The 21,351-nt window shown below is 46.7% G+C and overlaps 1 protein-coding gene across 1 annotated transcript; it reads left to right on the plus strand.

Annotated features, from left to right (window-relative positions):
• Positions 1 to 1,275: 1,275 nt before the first annotated feature.
• CFAP298 (cilia and flagella associated protein 298) lies at positions 1,276 to 20,754 on the plus strand. The gene is made up of 8 exons (XM_088461664.1): positions 1,276 to 1,356; positions 2,425 to 2,565; positions 3,405 to 3,572; positions 11,028 to 11,095; positions 11,420 to 11,578; positions 13,835 to 13,966; positions 14,519 to 14,614; positions 20,546 to 20,754. The coding sequence occupies exons 2-8, from the start codon at positions 2,427 to 2,429 to the stop codon at positions 20,654 to 20,656; spliced, it is 873 nt and encodes a 290-aa protein (XP_088317790.1). The 5' UTR covers positions 1,276 to 1,356; positions 2,425 to 2,426; the 3' UTR covers positions 20,657 to 20,754.
• The last annotated feature ends 597 nt before the right edge of the window (positions 20,755 to 21,351 follow it).

A 21,351-nucleotide genomic window follows, 5' to 3' on the forward strand; every position in this document is an offset into this window, starting at 1 on the left:
TTATTAGTGGTGTTGCCCATAGCAACTCCATTCTAGCTATCATTTCTCTATTGCATCCTAGAAAATTATTGAATCTGGTTGGATCCTATGGGCAACACCACTGTTCATATTTAGAAGCTTTCGCAAATCTACCTCCAATATATGGGTTTCATTATAGCCAACTGTGTCTTTCATCTGTATTCCTCATATGCCCAGATTTACAAGTGTTAGGGCTACAGTTCCCTGCAGCGTGGCTGTAACGTTAGGTGTAAAGCCGGGTACACACTACTAGACGATATGTCGTTCGATCTGACATATCGGGGACATCGGCCAGTGTGTAACTGCTGACTATGCCCGCTCCCACGCGTCTTCAGCGACATCACTTATCGGACCTGCATGCAGATCCAACGGGCGATATGGTCAGCGGGGGCCATCCTGCCTAATGCACTTGCCGATGCCCGGACCCGTCGTTAACCAGGTTGGCACACACTAGACATCGTCTAGTCTACTAGTGTGTACCGGCCTTTAGGCTGATCGTAACGTGCAGCAGCTCAGCTGTACCTTGTACATCTCATCACTATTACATCCAGCGCTTCTCTTGTTGGGGTACTCGGGGGTGCACGCAGCACAGTCACTTTGTTTTTTTTTTTCTTAATTTGTCTAATTTTTAATTCTTACAACTCGTCCCAGATACAGGAAGAAATAAGTGACAGAATTTCAGACATGAATAAAATAAGCATCTGCACAATCCTCTGGAGTGTAGGAGCGTCTATACTTCTTGAACCCATCATGCATAACTTTAGGTGAGTGCCAGCAGCTTTATTCATAGAAAGCAAACAGTGGTTACAGCTACCAATAAGGTTACAAAGCCAACACTAATGTAATCTTTGGCAATAATAGGATGAGCCTGTTGCTGTATTACCCTTTGTGTATTGTGCTGTCCTATTTGCCCCCTAATATAAATGTTGCCTGTTCCCCTAGTTATAGACACACACTCCTCCCAGCACATTGGTGAGACTCTAGAACAGTGGTGTCAAACTCGGGCCCTACAGTTGCAGAGGGACTACATATCCCAGCATGCCCTAATAGCAAAACTGTGGCAGTGCATGCTGGGATGTGTAGTTTCACTGCAACTGAAGGGCCCGAGTTTGACACCACTGCTCTAGGACTTCTATCAGCTGGTTACCAGGCAGAACTCCGCCCCTCCCCACACGTAACACACCCCCAGGCAAGGCGTCACTCTGAGAGCTCTGACCAACCCACTGCAGGGGGCGGGGCTGGCCGGAGCGCTGTAATGTCTGTGCGGCTGTTACCGGATGTTGGTTTCAGTCTCCTAGGAGACCGGTCCCGGATGTGCAGTGTGCAGCAGCATTACAGGTGAGTGCAGTACGTTATTATACTTATTACTGGTGGTCTCCAGGCTCACACTGTTCCCCAAGCTGCGTGCTAACTGCAAGTCACAGGCTGCCATGCCTCTGAGTCTTGTGTTTGCATGACAGAGGCTAACAGGACATGCTGGGTCTTGTAGTTCCACCGCATCTGCCACAGTTTTGCTATTAGGGCATGATAATACGGTGGCAGGGCATGCTGGCACGTGTAGTTCAACAGCAGCACGTTAAATACCCGAGTGGGCTTAAACTGTCCTGTATGACTCCTGCCAGTGACACTCATGTGATGTTACAGTCTGATGGCTCTTCCTGTAATTCACCTCTGCTTCTCTCCATAGAGCCCCCATAGACCATTATTATTATTCCTTTATAGGGTGCCACAAGGGTTCAACAGCACCTCACAAAGTATTATATAAGTCTAGGTAACCTGAGACCGTGCCCTTGCTTTGGATAAGTAGCGCAATGAAGTGACTGAATCAGAGCCAATTGCTCAGGTGGTAATGTAGAATTTAGTGGTGATGACATTGTGCATACATGTAATAATGCTTAGAAATGACCATACTGGTCCCGTGAAGCGCACGCTGCCTATATACAGATGGCTTATTATGGCACTTTGTGCAGGCGCAGCTGTGCCCAGACTATGTTGTAGTAACCATGGAAACAAATCATCCGACTGATTGAAATCCCCCCCCCCCCAAACACACACACACAGGTGAGGGCTTTATATCTGATGGCATTAACGGAGCATGTCGGCATTTATGTACGGCATTAAAAGAGTTAATTACCATTATGCAACATCTATATTATTACACTGTACAGTATGGGAAATTGTAACATACACTGGAACCTAGGTTACAGATGCGACTATTTTATCTGTTTATAAATATCTATTTGTTTTTCATTAATATTAAAAACCAGTGCATGTAAATAATCATAAATATTGCTCTGGCTTTCAAAGCTGCTCCCAAAAATGTATTAAAACACTTTTTTATTTATATTCTCATTACATAGACATTTTATGAACTGGAACTTTTTTTTTTTATTTCCCCCACTGCAGAAATGGTGCGCTTACATGTTAAACACGGCGATGAAAGCCAGTTCTTGTTCGATACGACCGTCAGCGTTCCCATGGAGGACCTGGTGAAGCAAATGGCAGCCATTTATAATGGGAGGCTTAAAATGAATCGGATATGTTCAGGTGGGAGAGGCTGCAGAACGTTACCTGTGTGTTTGCTATTGATGAATATTTTATGTAAGGTTACCTGTCACCTACACACGATGGAGGCGGCATTATCTGCATTCATCCAATTTTCATAAGAACTCAGCTAATTAGTATCAATGCTTGTTCCTAGTGACAGGATGGGGTGAGAATTCCCCCGACATGACCGGGTACAAAATAAAATATGCCTGAATTTATAAGTGCGATGTTCATTGTTTCTTTGTTTTGTTAATTCTATTTTGGCTGCAAACATTCTTCCCACCACCTTACTGTTAGGCAGATTTCTATGTTTTGCTGTATAATTATTTGCCTTATCATGCCTCCTGTTTTACTTCTTTACTCAACTGATTTACTAAAGCTTCTAGACACACGACCGGCTGTATATGTGACCGTCCCTTTTCTATCGCTGCTCTCAGAGAATACAAATTAAAATGTAACAACTGTCCCTGCGATGTGCTCGGTGTGAAGTGACCGGTAAATTTTGCGATGTGTAGCTTATAGGCTATAGCCACACAATGCCATCCTTAGATGACATTAGCTGTGGGGGCAGAACTCCAGAATGCTTCGGGGCTGCGACTGCTGTCGGTAATGGAGGGACCACAGTAGATACTGGAGATATCTGCTGTGATCCCACCTTAGTACATAATATTTGCCGATATCCCCCCAAAACTGGTGTTTTCTGGGAATATGCAGCAAATATTAATGATAAATAGGCCCCACCACTGTCTTATATGGATGGGACAGAGTGACATTTTTGACCTACCGACGACTCTTCCCGTCTCTTTGACATAACTGTAACCTGTTGTCACCATTTGTAGAGATGGAGGAACTGGCAGAACATGGCATCACGATGCCCCCCAATATGCAGGGCCTGACGGATGAGCAGCTTCAGGAGCTGAAACTGAAGGATGAGTGGGAAACAAAGTGTCTGCCCAGCGGAGGAAGTGTCTTTAAAAAGGATGAGGTCGGAAGACGAAATGGACATGGTAATAATGTTGTGGGGTTTTTTATCATGTGTTATACAGTAAGAGTTTATACTTTACACACATGGACATCCCTTGCCATGTGTTATATGAGTCTTTACTTTATTACATACTGACATCCTTTACCATGTGTTATATGAGTCTTTACTTTATTACATACTGACATCCTTTACCGTGTTTTTATATGTGTCTATACTTTATTACATACTGATATCCTTTACCATGTGTTATACAGTAAGAGTCTATACATTACACACACGGATATCCCTTGCCATGTGTTATATGAGTCTTTACTTTATTACATACTGACATCCTTTACCATGTGTTATATGAGTCTATACTTAATACACACGGAAATCCTTTACCATGTGTTATATTAGTCTATACTTTATTACATACTGATACCCGTTAAAGATATCCTTTACCATGTGTTTATATGAGTCTATACTTTATTACATACTGATATCCTTTACCTTGTGTTATGAGTCTATACTTAATACAAATGGATATCCTTTACTATGTGTGATATGAATCTATACTTTATTATATGTGTTATATGAATCTATACTTTATTACATACTGATACCTGTTACGGATATCCTTTACCATGTGTTTATATGAGTCTATACTTTATTACATACTGATATTCCTTTACCATGAAATGACATTGAAACTTGCAAGTGGTTCACATGCTGCATCTCATTCCTGCCATTATCATTGGCTGTCATTGGTCTTGCTATACTTCAGTGCTCAAAGCTGCCATCTGATTGGTTGCTGTGTTATTACATGACTGCTCTTTGCATCGTGCTCTACTGTAGCTCATGGAGTATCAACGGGGACCAATTTAACCCATAATCAGACACTGGCATTCACTGTCTATGTTGAACTTGATTGATGAAAGATTACTTGTTGGTCGGTTTAAATATATTACTGTATTTCTTCTTCGGGGTCCATGGGGTCCACAGCCATTACGTTGGGGTGTGAACCCGGTCACCAAACAGTTAACACAAACGAGTTCTCTGCTCCCAGGATGTACCGGGGCTCCTCCTCATATACTCCACCCTCTGCCTCAGGTAGCCAGTTGTTCCTGTTTGGTGTGTACACCATATAGACAGTGGGACTGCAGGAGTTTTACTCTCTCTCAGCGGGTGATCTGAGCTGTCCTGGAAGTAGCCTCGCGCCTGATCGGAGATGCACCGGCCATACGCTGCAACTACCTCCTCCGGCGCCGCGCCGCTAGCCTTGGCAGGTCCATGGCTAGGGCTTCGGCAGGGGCTCTCATGCCTTGGACCGCACCCGGATCAAGGGGATGGCAGGTAAGCAGGTGGTTACGGCAGCCGCTGACGCCTTGACCACGTGGCGGTGCGGCCTCCGGCGGTGAGACTGGCTGGAGGCGCCCTGCAGTCGGGAGGCATACGGCTTGTTTCCTACACTAGACCGCTGGGATATGATGTTCCTGCCAAGCCGGGGCTTGTGGCTGCGGCCAGGTCAGTTTACCGGGCAGGTCCAAGCAGCATAGGGGAGGTACGCTTCCCCTGCGGCCCCTCCCCCAATCCACACGCTAGTTCAGTACTCTGGCGCAGTGGTTGTGGGTTGCTCCTCCCAGCCTCCATATAAGGCAGCCAGCGTGTATGTCAGTTGCTCTCTGATCGCTGCTGCTGCAGGACACTGGGCAGTCTCCCTGTATACCTTGCCTACTGCTGGTTCAGGTTTTACAGGGCTCTATCCTACCTAAGCCTAGGCTGATTGTGGTAGTGAGAGCTTATATGCGTATGACTCATAGAAGTGTTTATGCATGACATGTGATTGTTGTCTGTGGATACTGTTTATTCTGTAAAAGAACTATAATTCCTGTATACTGTCACTGTCTCTCCCCTTCCCTTGCTACAGGTGTGTAGGTTGAGAGTAGAAAGCAGCACATATACGCTCAGAACCAGTGGCATAGTGTTATGTCTAAGGAGTCTGAGGGTCAGGTGGCGAGAGCCCCGTTGCTGATATCCTGTATAGCCCGCAAGGCAGGTTTGTCCCCACAGGACTTTCTACAAAATGGGCTTTATGGGAACTGTTTCAGACAGCCACCACACCAATTAAGTTTGCCTGTTACAGGCCCTGAGCCTCCTTGGGCATCATTTTCTCAGGTTATGGCTCAGGTGGTGGATCGGCTGGCTGCCCCGGTACCACCGGTTTGGGGTTTGCCTCAGCAGATGCATCCTATGCCCATGATGTGGCCGCCTTGGATGGACCCTGGTGCTGGTAAGGTTATGGCACCATCCTCGGGGGTTTTTCAGCCTCAGGCTGTCAAACCAAAGCAGCCTAAATCTAGGCGCCATTTACCTTCTCACATGGGTGAGTGCTCGAGTGCCGCCTCCGAGGAGGAACAGGCACAGGAGTCTAGCTCCGAGGAGGGTGATGATCATTTCCCAGTAGCCGATGTCCCCTTTCTAATAAGGGCTATAAAATCGGTGTTAAATATCGAGGAAGGGGATCCTCCGCTTAGGAAGGCCCCCCTGTTCAAGCGCCAGAAGGTGGTTAAGGCAGAATTCCCAAAGTCTGAACATTTGTCAGAACTTATGGAGGAAGCGTGGGTCTGTCCGGATAAGAAAAGCCATTCTTCTAAAAGAATGGCGCTTCTATATCCTTTTCCAGCAGAGGACTGTGCCAGGTGGGAGAATCCACTGTCAGTTGATGCACATGTGGCGCAGCTGATTAAACGTACCACTCTGTTAATCCCAGCCGTTTCGCTGAAGGAAGCCACGGATAGTTGACTGGAGACTTGTCTCAAATCAATATTCTCGCTGGCAGGAATGGCCACCCGCCCAGCTATGGCCACTGCCTGGGTAGCAAGAGCTATTGAGGAGTGGGCCTAAACTTTAACGGAGTCTTTACCAGATGCCTCATAAGGAGCAACTGGATATGATCTCCTTTATTAGAGATGGGTCCTCTTATTTGGGAGATGTCGCCTTGGATGCAGGGATCCTTTCCTCCAGAGTTGTCTGTGGTGGCACGTAGGATTCTCTGGTTAAAGGATTGGAAGGCAGATGCCGGGTCCAAAAAGGCCCTAGAATCCCTTCAATTCACAGGGGGTGTTCTCTTTGGTCCAGAAGTGGACAAAATTGTATCCTCCATGGCAGCCTCAAAGACGGCAGGTTTGCCATCAGCAACCTCGTCTAAACTGAGAAGGGCGTCCTTTTGGGGGTTTCAGCCGCAGGGCAAGGCCAATGGTCAGCCCTCAGCGAGATTTCCACCAAAAAAGGCAGGACCCAGGAAGCCCATGCAGAACAAACGTCCAGGATAAACCATTGGCCTGATGGGATGGGCCTCCCCCTGGGGGATCCCAAGGTGGAGGGCCGACTGCTTCGGTTCTCGGAGTCCTGGCACCTCACAACGGAGGATGCCTGGGTTCGAGGAGTTGTCTCCCGAGGGTACGCCCTGACGTTTTGGAGGACTCCTCCTCAAAGGTTTTTTTGTGTAAACCCACAGGAGGGTTCAGAAAGAGCTTTGGCCCTTCAGAAAGCAATTCTTTACTAGCATCGGAGGTAGTGATTCAGGTGCCAGAGAATCCGTTCCGAGCTGGGTTTTACTCCAATCTGTTCTTGGTTCAAAAACCGAATGGGTCGTACCGGCCCATTCTGAATCTGAGAGAGCTCAACAAATTTGTTCGAGCCCCCGGGTTCAGGATGGAAACATTGCGATCAATTTTGTTGGCAATGGAGCTGGGGGACTATATGGTATCCTTAGATATACAGGATGCCTACGTCCACATACCAATCACACAGGCTCATCAAAAATTTCTTATATTTGCGGTAGGAGGGGAACATTTTCAGTTCCAGGCCCTAACTTTTGGCCTGTCCACAGCCCCTTGGGTATTCACCAAGGTGATGGCGGTGATGATGGCATGCCTCAGACGCCAAGGCGTCAGGATTTTGCCTTACTTGGACAACCTCCTGTTGCTAGGGCAGTCCCCGCAGCAGTTACAGGATCATTTTGAGGCTGACAGTATCATACGGCTGGATCGTAAACTGGCAAAAGTCGTCACCCTGTCCGGTATAACAGATGTGTCATTTGGGAGCAAGATTGGACTCCGTGGTGCAGAAAATATATCTGCCGGAGGAGAAGATTCTTGCCTTACAATCACAAAGACACAAGTTGCTTCACAACAGGCAGATATCCATTCTAGTGGCCATGCAAGTCCTGGGGTCGATGGTGGCCACCTTCAGGATGGTGGAATACGCTCAATTCCACTCCAGACCACTGCAGCAATTAATTCTGTCTCGCTGGGACAAGGATCATCGCACGATCAGGTCTCAGTTGCTGCGTCTCTCTCCAGAGGTGCGGTTGTCCCTGTCCTGGTGGTTGCAGACAAAGCATCTCAGGCAGGGTCGCCCCTTTTGGGTGTCGGATTGGACATTGGTCAAAACCGACGCCAGTCTTCAAGGTTGGAGGCGATGACTGGGTCACACACTTTCCAAGGAAATTGGTCAGTGGCGGAAAGCCGGCTACCGATAAACATCCTGGAACTAAGAGCTTGTATATTCAAAGCTTTAGTGCAGGCTCAGGAAATCTTAAAGGGCAGGCCGGTGCAGATACAGTCGGACAATCGCACCGCGGTTGCCTACCTAAATCATCAAGGGGGCACAAGGAGTCGGGCTGCCTTGGCAGAGGTGTCAAAAATCTTGATCTGGGCAGAGACTCATCTTCCCACGATATCTGCCGTGTTCATTCCGGGGATCCTGAATTGGGAGGCCGACTTTCTCAGTCGGCAGGAGATAAATGCAGGAGAGTGGGCCCTACATTCACAGGTTTTTCTGAACCTTGTGGACAGGTGGGGTCTACCAGAAATAGATTTGATGGCGTCAAGAAGGAACAACAAGGTTCCCAGGTTCGGATCCTGGGCAAGAGATCCGAGAGCCGAGTTTGTAGACGCACTGACAGTAAAGTGGCGTTACAAGCTGGTATATATGTTCCCCCCCCCATTTGATCTTTCTGACCACCCTGGGAAGAAGAGCAAGCAAGAGGGCAGCACCGTGATATTAATAGCTCCGGCGTGGCCGAGACGGCACTGGTTCACAGATCTACGGTCTCTCTCATAGATACTCCATGGCCTCTGCCATTGAAACCGGATCTGTTGCTACAGGGTCCCTGCTGGTACTCGGATTTTCATCGGCTATCGTTGACGGCATGGCTCTTGAAGCCTCCTTCTTGAGGAAGAAGGGGTTTTCCGAGTTTGTTATACGGACGATGCTGAAGGCACGGAAACCATCCTCAGCCCGTATATACCATAGAATTTGGCATACTTTCTTTCAGTGGTGTGAACTGAAAGGGTATGACCCACAGAAATTTCTCATATCCAGAGTGCTTGATTTTCTTCAAAGCGGTCTGGAAAAAGGGCTCCGCCTGGCCTCTTTGAGGGTACAGGTGTCTGCTCTTTCAGTCTGGTTCCAACATAAAATTGCTCTGAGACCAGATATAAAGACCTTTTTTCAGGGGGTGTTGAGGATTCAGCCTCCCTTCGTTTCCCCGGTTGTTCCGTGGGACTTGACTCTAGTTCTGAAGGTCTTACAGGCTCCTCCGTTCGAGCCTTTAAATTCAATAGACATCAAGTGGTTAACAGCAAGGTAATTCTTCTTGCTATGGCATCTGCACGTAGAGTGTCGGATATTAGCTGCGCTTCCGTGAGCCGTTCTTGATATTTTATCAAGATAGAGCAGTACTACGTACTAGGGAGGGTTATCTTCCGAAAGTAGTGTCTAAATTTCATATTAATGAAGAAATAGTAGTTCCAGCATTTCAGGGCACTAATCTCTCACCAGGTGAGGCTTCCCTGGATGTGGTCCGTGCGTTGAGAATTTATGTTAGACGCACCAGCAAATGGAGGAAGTCTGATTCACTTTTTGTGCTTTATGGTTGTCATAGGCGTGGCTGGCCAACCAATAAACGGACACTGGCCAGGTGGATTCGCATGGCAATTTCATTGGCTTATACACAGGCTGGTATGAGGGTGCCGGATTCAGTGACAGCACATTCTACTAGGGCGGTAGGTCCATCATGGGTGGCCCGCCGGGGTGCTTCTGCTGAGCAATGCAGCCACATGGTCTTCCATCCATACCTTCGTCAAATTTTATTCCTTTGACACTTTTGCCTCTCAGGATGCCTCCTTCGGGCGTAGGATTCTTCTCTCTTCCGAGAGTCAGGAGCGTCCCCGCCCGTAGGGTTTGTGCTTTGGGATATCCCCAACGTAATGGCTGTGGAGTCCATGGACCCCGAAGAAGAAAATAAGAGTTATGGTATGACATACCTTTGTTAACTCTTTTTCTTTGAGGTCCATGGGGTCCACAGGACACCCACCCAGACGCACCTGTAGTTCTGGGGGAGGTTTCCGTAATTTTCTTCTCTTGAAAGTCTGGACTCATGAGTATGGGTTTCTTCTTTCTTACCCTTTTGTTTGTCTCTGCCTGCTTGAGCTTGGTAACGAACTGGCTACCTGAGGCAGGCGGTGGGGTATATGAGTAGGAACCCCAGTGCATCCTGGGAGCAGAGAACTCGTTTGTGTTAAATGTTTGGTGACCGGGATTCATACCCCAACGTAATGGCTGTGCACCCCATGGACCTTGAAGAAAAAGAGTTAACAAAGGTATGTCATACCATAACTCTTATTATTTCTACTTGACTACTAAATGTCCCGGTTTACGTTTAAATGAAAGAAGACTTTCTTAGAAATATGCATTTGTGTTACTATAGTGATAAAATGATTAGAGCAGTTCTATATAACAGGCAATCCTCAGAATGACTTGCTAGGCTTATATATGGAGGTAATAAATCTCACATCTAGAATCCATCTCATTATCCGGTGATCCCCTGAATAGCGCAGTGAGAAGTGACGTTTTGTTAGATATGCGCCTGTTTGCAGAGCGTGTCTTTTTGTGTTTTCGTACTGCGCATCCTCAGGAACTGTGCGCATAGAGGTACAGACGTTGCAGAGTCGCACACATTCCAGTCACTCTCCCGTGGTCAGTGGCTGGCTGATAACTGGAGCGCACAGATCACTAACACAGGTCCAGGCGTTTGTGTTCCGGATAACCGGTGCGTAGTGCGTATACTGACCACCAGGGTGACGCGTTTCTTTCAGTACTGCCTCTAATGCTGGGTATCGCTGTCTGGGTTATCCCGCACTCTGCCGTGGTCAGTGGCTGGCTGATAACTGGAGCTCACAGATCACTAATACAGGACCAGGCGTTTGTGTTTCGGATAACCGGTGCGTAGTGCATATACTGACCACCAGGGTGACACGTTTCTTATAGTACTGCCTCTAATGCTGGGTATAGCTATCTGGGTTATCCTTCACGCTCTATAATAGGATCTCGTTCATGGGATAATGTGGATTAGTTTTACATACTCTCTGCAAATCGGGCAGTTTGCATGGTTTCTATATTTTCTTATATATTACATTTTATTTTTCAGCCCCAAATGAGAATATGAAGAAGGTTCTGCAGAAGACAATGGAAGAAGCAAAAGCGCTGTTATCAAAGGTATAATTCCTTTCATTCACTTTGCCTGTCAACCTTGTGTGTAATACATGCCACTTGTTTCTGCCATAGGTGCACCCAATACAGTGTGTTATACATAGCAAGGTCCATATGCACTGCATACGTTATCTCCTTACTGTGACCCGGCCTCAGCAGAATAAGACACAGGGATATTTTCTATGATGACTTGTATGCAGCAGATCTGCCTGAAGCTCCAGCGATGCCATTGGTTTAGGCCCAGATAATGGAGCATCCACTGTCTATAGTCCTCAGATGAGAAACAACTGGTGTAAAACTTTTGTCAGCATCTTCTGCTCCTTTGTGTAGAAACAAGTGGAGGCCAATGTTTGCGTAACGATGGACATGGTGAAAGACGCCTTGGACCAGCTGAGAGGTGCCGTAATGATCGTATACCCCATGGGGCTACCTCCCCATGACCCCATCCGGATGGAGTTTGAAAACAATGAAGACCTGTCAGGAACTCAGGTATGTCCCCGTGTGCAGGATGCCGGCATTCCGAAGTTCTGTCCCTGGTCAGTAGCCTTGTGCAGCTGTTGTAGCGCTATATACTGTACAGCAATCATTGCGTCCAGACACTGCTCAGTGGAAATGGTGTCATGTGTAAAACTGCTGTACATACATTTTTATTCTGGTTATTTAATGTCTCTTCCGTTTAATATTGACGGCTCTTACGTGCTGCGTTCTTGCTTTATTTCTAGGTTTTTCTTTTCTGTAGTGTATAAAATGTCAATTAAAATGTTTACGTATGTGAATTTGTTTTTTTGGTTATTTTTGTTTGACATTTTGTAGCTTTTGGAACTTCATTACAGAAATAATCAGTGAGACTGTACTGCCAGGTACTTTAATGAGAATAACCCAGAATAATGGCTTCTGGTGGAGAATCTTCAAATGCCATTCATAATGATAGATTAGAGAAATAGTTACATGCCAATATTGTAGCACATTCTATACCATCCTGGGTGGCAGGGGATATGGCTCCCGAGTATTGTATTCTGCCCAGTGTGTCTCTGTGCCAGAGGAATTCAGATCTGCCCAAGATGCCTGTATGGAGGTGCAGACTGAGAGGCTCAGACAGGCTCACGTCTGACAGTAACTCAGCGAGGGGAAAGATGCAGCTTTTGATCAAATATTGTCCTTTGCGCTGGATGTATTAGATGTAATCTCTCTTGCAGCTCATCTGGCCTGTGCTTTGTTTTCCCTGTGTTGTACTTGGATTGATTTCCAGACGGTGATATTGCTCTTCCCCCAAAGTTGATATTCGTTTGAATTCTCTAAAGTTCAAACATTCATGTCTGGTCCATGTTTACCCTGTTTAACATCTGTCCCTCTAAATGAAAATGCAGACACCTAGGTGTTAGTAGCAGCAGTCACCACTGGAGGGCAGAGCTCTGCCTACATTTAGGGGCATATTTATTAACCTTTATTTGTGTGAAAACTGTTGTTTTTACACCATTTTCACATTATTTTAGTATCACATACATTTATTAAAAGGCAATTGGAGCAGTTATCGTGAGAAACTACTCCAATCCCTTCAATTCACACATTGTTAATAATGGGAAATGTGATCTGCTTAGACTTACTAAAAAAAAAATATTGTGAAAAAATTACCGGGGGAAGCCCTGCGATAATAACGCCACCTTCAGATGGCCTTCTTTCCCCCGGTTCCCAGATTCCTGCTCTGCTCTGATAGACAGTGCAGAGCCGGTGCCCGTGATCAGCTGAGTGGTATAAATAGACCACAAGCTGATCACTGCAAACAAATAGTAAAAAACAAAAAAAAACGCCTGCATCCAGGGTCCAGTGATCGGTGCTACGGTGAGGTCCTCTGGGGCTCCAGTCAGTTGGTCTCCCGGCTCCTGCACAGTTACCCTGGTCAGCTGCTGTTTGCCGGCAACTCAGTTTGTAAGGGATGCAGTCGGGAAGCCGGCTGACGTAAGCCCGACAGCTGGCTTCCCGACTGCTTTATCCCGGCGAGGGTTAAATGACAGACGTCTAAATCTAGACGCCTGTCATTTTTCTGGCACCGCGAACGGGCATTTGTGGGGGGGGGGAGGATTTAGGTTTAGGGATCCCGGGGGGACTTAGGGTCAGGCATCCCCCCACCTGGGAGGGTTAGGCTAGGGGGGGGGTGGGTTAGGGTTAGGGAACCCCGGGGGGAGGTTAGGCAGCAGGGAAGGGGGGGTTAGGTTTAAGCCCTCAGAGGGGGTTTTAGGGTTAGGCAGAGGGAGGGAGGTTAGGGATAGGCACCCCTAAGGAGGGTTAGGGGGGTTAGGTTAGTAAGTACTTTGGGGACAATCATGATTTCCAGTGCTGTCGGGGCTGCCGCTGCCGGGATCTCTCCAGCTGTCTGCCTCACGCTGCCGGGACTAGAACTCACGGCCATGCGGCCGGCGGTATTTCACACTGCTTCCATTTGTAGCATAGACCAGCTAATTGGGGCCACACTGCAGGGGTCCGGAGTCCGTTGTGTCTTTGGCCTGCGAGTTAAGCAGTAACAGGACCAGGAGAGGTTTTATATGACCCTGAACGTATGGCCATAGAGCATTAAGGTGTATTATCTCCACTCACAGGCACAGGAACTGCATGAGACAATGATTCTGTATCTTTTATATTATTTCCTTTATTCTCTCATTACTGGCGAGTAGTGTGTACATTGGATGCTGCATGTGTGGAGTAGCGAAAATATTTATTATTATTATTCATCTGCGCTATTCATTTCAGGCCGGGCAGATGGTCATCGAGGAGCCCGATGCCCAGCTGTGGTGGGCTGGAAAGGAACTCCTGAGAAAGCAGAAACTCGGAGACTACGTCGGCAAAAATGAAAAAACAAAAATCATTGTGAAGATACAAAAGGTGACACTGACCTTATAAATCCTCGCCTAGGACTGTATTCATTCTAGATCAGGGGTGGGGCAATAAGGAGCCCCTACAGCTGCGGTGAACCTACATATCCCAGCATGCCCTGCCACAGTTTTAGCATGCCATGAAAGCAAAACTGTGGCAGCGCATGCTGGGATGTGTAGTTCCACGGCAGCTGCAGAGCCACTTATTGCCCATCTCTGTTCTAGATTGTAGTGTACGATACCAGGATGGTTGGCCCAGGACAGTCCACCACACTGTAATTTATGGCATCAATAAAAAAAAAATACAAAATTCTGGGTGGTTAAATTGCCAGCTGCCCCACTGAGGGTACTTATTCCGTTCTCTGTATTAGGAGAATATATGACAGGAGGAACTTTATGGACTTGTGTATAACTGTTCATATACCAGATGAGGGCCAATAGTACCACAATGCTCTCTGTTCCATCTGATGAGTCCGTGCCCTGTTCTGTGCCCATACATTCTGTACTAGAACACTGATCCTGTGGTGAGTGTAACATCTCTCTGTGTCTCACACCCACCTAGAGGGGACACGGAGCCCCAGCACGAGAGCCGGTGATATCTGAAGAGGAGCAGAGGAAGATGATGATGTATTATCACAGCCGGCAGGAAGAACTTAAGGTGACCTATTCCCTCGCTATAGGCTACTGTGTACTTCTGTAAAGGAACAACCTGGGACACATGTAATTAGAAATGTAGTATTTAAAGCATTAATATATGCATGTACTTGGGCACAGAGGACACTCTCACAATGACAATAAATCATACAGAATGGGAAAAAGCAATGGAACAGGGAAAATAAAACATTAGGCTTGGGGCATCTAAACTGTTAGCACAAGTCTGCATACAAGGGTAAGTCATGATCATTAGAGAGTGCAGCAGCGGAATGTGATGTTATTTAGAGACATTCGTAGAGCTCCGGAGGTTAGGAGCAGCCAGGGAGACTGCTGTCCTGGGTTAGCTGTGAGAAGAAGGCAGCCCAGGGGGAAGGAGGGGGGGAATCTTGGATTGGGGACACATTGCATTACTGAAGGTAAACGGTCTAATGCACAGGTTCTCAAACTCTGTCCTCAGGACCCCAAACAGTGCATGTTTTACAGGTCTCCTCACAGAACCATAGTGAAATAATTAGCTCCACCTGTGGATATCTTAAAATGTGTCAGTGAGTAATGAATACACCTGTGCACCTGCTGGGTGACCTGGAAAACGTGACCTGTGTGGGGTCCTGAGAACCACTGTAGTAGAGGTACCAGTCGGGAGCCTTGAGGCAGCCCTAACAGATAGGGTTATATTTACAGATCTGGTGTTATTCACTAAAACTGAGACCCCGCATTGTATTATTGTGATTAACGCAATGGACCTCATTCAGAGTTTCATGCAAACCTAAAACCAGTTGGGCTGGGAATAGTTACATGTTGTGACCTATTCTGTGGTGAGACGCCACCAACTCCGTATAGGTAACCCTGCAAGTACAGGGGCAGATGCGCCAGGAATATGACGGGAGGCATGGTTTCACAATAACCATAAACTATGCTCAAAAACACAGTACGCGATTTATACACATTGCAGTAAGCGGGGGAAAGTGTAGATAATAAGGGGTCTATTTACTAAGCCTTGCATGGAGATAAAGTACCAGCCAACCAGCTTCTGTCATTTTTTCAAACACAGCCTGTGACATGGCAGTTAGGAGCTGATTGACGGGTGGACCCCTAACTACCTGCACCATGTGACCTGCAAATCAAACAAGATGCAAATATAACATTTTAGTCCACATGAATAACCCTCTGGGCAGACTTCCCCTTCCCAAACAGAGCAGTAATCATACTTTTATATATTTTTTTAAATAATGTGTTCTATGGCTTTACATAACAGCAGCAGCTGGTTTGCTCTTGGATTATTGGGTGTGTCATAAGCTGGGGACACACCTGGCCGACCTATGTAACGATTGGTAAGTGCATATTACACTTACCATTCGTTCGGGCAACTGGTGTCATCATATCCAATCACTTCTGCAGACATCTCGGGCAGTCGGCGGGTCGGCTATACAGACAGCCAGATGAAACGATCTAGCTAATCTATGGGCACCGGCTGTGCATAACAGCAGCTGATCAGATGTGCGTGTGAGCGAGCTCGTTCACAGACACATCCGGTGTCCACACCCGCCGATGCAATACAAATATATCGCCCGTTCTGTCAGTGTGCACACAGCTTAAGACGAATCTGAAGTAGCCTGCGGCCTTTATGCTCATTCGCTCACAGCTAGCACCAGGGTTCATGTGCTTACTATTCTCATCCCTCCATATAAACACATGTGCGCCTTTTAGGTGGCCATCATGGTGGCATGAAAATAGTCATTTACAGTCAGAGCGCTTCAAAAATATGAGAAAAATGCTGCAGAAGGTTAATAAGGTGTACACCCACAAAACATCATAAAGTAGACAAATGTAAACATACAGGATAAACCTTGCGCAAAAACTAAAAAATGGGGATTAATCTCTAATTGTGGTCTATTAAATTGTACAAAATGTCACCATCAATAGTCCATACGTCCGACGTTAGGGAATTAGTTCCTTCAAGATGAATAGGTATATATTAGGGGTGTGCACCGGCCACTTTTCGTGTTTTGGATCTGGATCTTTCTTCGTGATTTGGATTGGTTTTGCCAAAACCACCCTTCCGTGTTTTGGGTTCTGGGTTTTGTGTTTTGGATCTGTATTTTTTTGAAAAAAAGCATAAAAACAGCTAAAATCACAGAATTTGTGGGTTTTTCTGCTCCTATGCTATTATTAACCTCAATAACCTTAATTTCCACTCATTTCCAGTCTATTCTGAACACTGAACACCTCACAATAGTGTTTTTATGTCCAAAAGGTTGCACCGAGGTAGCTGGATGACTATGCTAAGAGATACGAGTGGGCGGCACAAACACGTGGTCCATCTAGGAGTGACACTGCAGTGGCAGACAGGATGGCAGTTTGAAAAACTAGGCCCCAAACTATACATAATGCAAAGAAAAAAAAGAGGTGCAAGATGGAATTGTCCTTGGGCCCTCCCACCCACCCTTATGTTGTATAAACAGGACATTCACACTTTAACAAACCAAACATTTCAGCGCCAGGGTCTGCCACACGACTGTGGCTGAAATGATTGGTTCGTTTGGGCCCCCACAAAACAAGCTGGCAATTAATGTGTCCCTGCACAAACTGGCTCTACGGAGGCAAGATGTCGTCCTCATCCTCCTCATCCACCGATTCCTCACCCTCTTCAGTGTTGTGTACATCCTCATCCTCACAGAGTATTAATTCATCTCCGCTGGAATCCACAACCACAGGTCCCTCTGTACGTTCTGGAGGCTGGTCTCCCTGGAAGAGTTGATAATTCATTTTATGAACATCATCTTCTCCACATTGTGTGGAAGCAACCTCCTACGCCTTTCGCTGACAAGGTTCCCGGCTGCACTAAACACTCTTTCAGAGTACACACTGGAGGGGGGGGGCAACTCAGGTAAAATAGAGCCAGTTTGTACAGGGACCTCCAAATTGCTTCTTTTTCCTGCCAGTACAGGTACGGACTGTCTGACATGCCTACTTGGATGCTGTCACCGATGTAATCCTTTAACAGACAGACACACGCTTGTCGCTGCTGCTTTGAGGATGCAAGTGCGGCTACAGCCCACACAATTCACAAAGACAGAAAAAAAAAGAATATTTTTATTGTTTGTGTAGCACACTTTGAGGGTGTCACCACCCTTTAACAGACAGACGCACGCTTGTCGCTGCTGCTTTGAGGATGCAGGTGGAATCTAGACAGGATTTGGAACCGGGGACACACTACCTCCATCAATTGTCTAAATCCCACTGCACTAATGGCGGATACCGGACGCACGTCTAACACCAACATAGCAGTCAAGGCCTCAGTTATACGTTTTGCTTCAGGATGACTGCTGTCGTACTTCATCCTCATCGCTAGGGACTGTTGGAGGGTCAATTGTTTAGTAAAAGTAGTGATGTTCCTACTTCCTCTCTGGGATGATGAACAACTCCCAGCAGCAGCAACAGCACTAGGAGGAAGTGGTTCTTGAACTTTCCCTATTTTATTTTTATCGGAGAAAGTTTGGTCCTCCATTTATGTTATATTGATATATACGTGCGGCTAAGGCGCACACAAACCCAGAAAATATTTTTTTATTTTTGCTGGAGAGTAGTGCACTTTGTGGGTTACACCACCCTTTAAGAAATGAGCCAGCCGGCTCTTTACTTATGGGACACAGGCGCACGCTTGGCGCTGCTCCTTTGTTGATGCACGTGCGGCTACTGCGCACACAATTCACAAACACAGAAAAAATATTTTGTTTTGGTTTGGACTGGAGTGTACTTTGGGGGTTACAGCACCCTTTAACGGTCAAGCCAGCTGGCCCTTTACTTATGACACAGGCGCACGCTTGGCACTACTTTGTTGATGCACACAATTCACAAACACACAAAAAATATTATTTTTTTAGCACTTGGGGGGAGCACCCCTGATGGACAGAGCACCCCCTGGACAACACTACAGCACCCCTTTAGGACTGGGACACTGCACAGGACTTTGGAGTGGACACAGCCCCTATGGAGAACTGACTGCACAACACAGTCCAGCCAGCCCCTATGGACTTTGAAGTAGTGGACACAGCCCCTATTAACAACAGCAGCAGCACAGCACAGCACAACACAGCCAGCCCCTATGGACTTTGAAGTAGTGGACAACAGCAGCACAGCACAGCACAACACTACTCTGCACTACACTACACTACCAGCCCAGGCAGCCCTAACTCCCACCCTCCCTCTTCACTGTCCACAGCCGAGTGAGAAAATGGCGCCGACGCGGGTACCTTATATAGGTTCCAAAACCCGCGAGACAATTGTTTTTTTTATACTATAAAATTGTCACTTAAATAAAACTTTATTACACTATTGTGGCGCTCTTGTTTCCCCTGCTTGTTTTGAGGAACAAGAGGCATCTCAGTGTGTATGAAGAGGATAACAAGTGACAGATTTGGCTTTGGGGAGACCATTGTATTTTAAGAAGAAAAAAAAAATATATATAATCTTGAAGGAACTAAGGGCCTGATTCAGAGCCAGTCTGAATCAGGGCGTTTGTTTTTTTTTTTTTTTTTTGGAGCGGCTATAGCGAGCGGCCATGTTGATGGTCGCGATGGTCAAGACCATCGGACTTGCGATGAGACCCTTGTGGTAGGGTCTCGTTCATCGCAAGCCCCAGAGAGCTTTCGGCTTTAACAGAGCCGGAAGCTCTCCACTGACATCAGTGGGGCCGCCCCCAAACGGCAAGCGTTCACATGGGAACACCTCCGTTTGGGCAGCCCCCCCAGCCCGCCTACCAAACAGGGCAAGCTGTCACTCAACATCGACAGCTCGCCCCCTTTGGTGCGAGACCCGGAGCGACGGATTGCCCATGCACTGTGGGCCACCATCGACCCGGTTGCGAGCGCTCAGCGCTTGCGACCGGGTCTGAATCAGGCCCTAATTCCCTAACGCCGGATGTATGGACTATTGATGGTGAATGGTCAATTTAATAGACCACCATTAGAGATGAATCCTCATTTTTGAGTTTTATCCTGTTTGTTTATATTCATCATGGCGGCAGTTCACGCCATCGCACCCACAACACGCCGTTACTGTACTATGGCTGCACCTACACGCCACGTTGTTGTTGGGAGTCATAAGTGCAATTTGCCTGTACAGCAGAGACTCCCATCACAGATAGACGCACATGCACAGAGCACGTTGTGTCCAGCACTGGCTGCATCCTGCGTTGCTGTCCATCTTGTAATGAGTCCATTACAGCTATTCAGCCACTGTATTGTGGAAGCTCAGGGAGGACAAAGCCGATAACAATATATGCAGCCATTGTTATCTGATGTCGGTAATCAGGTGGGTAACTGGCCATCTCCAGACATACTGTGCCTGCTAGGTCTTCTGTTCCACCAGAGGAGGGATCTTCTGCAGAGCTGTATGTATAGGCAGTCACTAAGCATGCCTGAGAATGCCATAAGCCAGGCGGGAGGTCTCGTATAGCTCCGGGCAGCCTGCGCAGATCACACACCGGTTACTAACAATCCCTAACTAGTAGTAACAGGCAAACCATGCTGTTACTTTAAATTACGGGTGAGATGTATCAAATCATTTAAAGTGGCTATTTGGTTGCTATGGACAACAGATATTATACAGATTTTATATAATGATTTTATAGAAAGTACTAGATAAATGGTAGCTATAATCTGATTGGTTGCACATCTTTAGTCACACATCTCATAGGTCTCCCTAGTTACCTTTCCTCCATTGAGAAAGACGGAGGTCATAGAACTACACATTTATCAATTTACTGGTCCCCAAGATGCTGTAATCGGCCTTATAACATTGGCCTGATCTGTTTTGGCTCCTGGCACCAGTTTGCCCAGGGTGCATAGAGGACAAATGGCCATCACGTGGCATTATGCCCCCCACTAATGGTGGACAGAACCTAACCGCCGATGGTAATCTTTCTTTGTTACAGAAGCTGGAAGAGGACGAGGATGTGTCCTACATGAATGCAGATTGGGCAGACAGCAGATCTTTACAAAGACAATTTCAGGGGGTAAAAGATATAAAATGGAGACCAAGATGAGAAACTTCTTTAATTATGTGTAAGTGTTTGTACTCTCTGATACATTGACTGTTTTCATGTATTTTCCTTCCCCTATAATATATTAATAAATTATCTTTTGCCGCTAATATGGTATCTCTCTGTTCATTGCTGTCTGTAGTGTTCAGGTTAGGCGCTAGTATTCAGATGCAGGGATGGTTCCTTATATGTAAAACTGCTCTCTACTGACCTCTACCTGTCATTCTGTGGCAGCTCATCCTTCCTTTATGCCACTGGGTGTCTTTCTAAATCTTGGCCATGTGTCATTAAAGACTTATACCGACATCACTGGTTGTTTCACAATAAAGTAAACCAAAATCCATTATGAGAATTTTCCCTATTATAGTCTCTCTCTTTAAGGGGGCACATTTATCATTGCATATTTGCAGCTTAATCCCTGTTCACGGGGTTAACTGCAAATATTAGGTTTCCCTTGATCAGGGATGGGGAACCTCAGGCCCTCGGAATCATTCAGCTAGCAGGGTGCCTAGAATGGCACCCTGCAGCCAGAATCTATGCAGCAGTGCCGCCTGGAGTGTCTTAGGACGCTTCAGACAGTCACACAGCTGCCCTTACAGCTTCCCGCAGCATCCTCCTGGATGCTCCGGGCATTGCTGTTATCACCATCTATTGTGGCCCCGCCCTGTGTGAGGCCACACGGAGGGGGCGTGGGCTGC

The sequence above is a fragment of the Taudactylus pleione genome, unplaced genomic scaffold, assembly GCF_031769625.1.
Source record: "Taudactylus pleione unplaced genomic scaffold, aTauple2 ptg001086l, whole genome shotgun sequence".
NCBI classification, from domain to species: domain Eukaryota; kingdom Metazoa; phylum Chordata; class Amphibia; order Anura; family Myobatrachidae; genus Taudactylus; species Taudactylus pleione.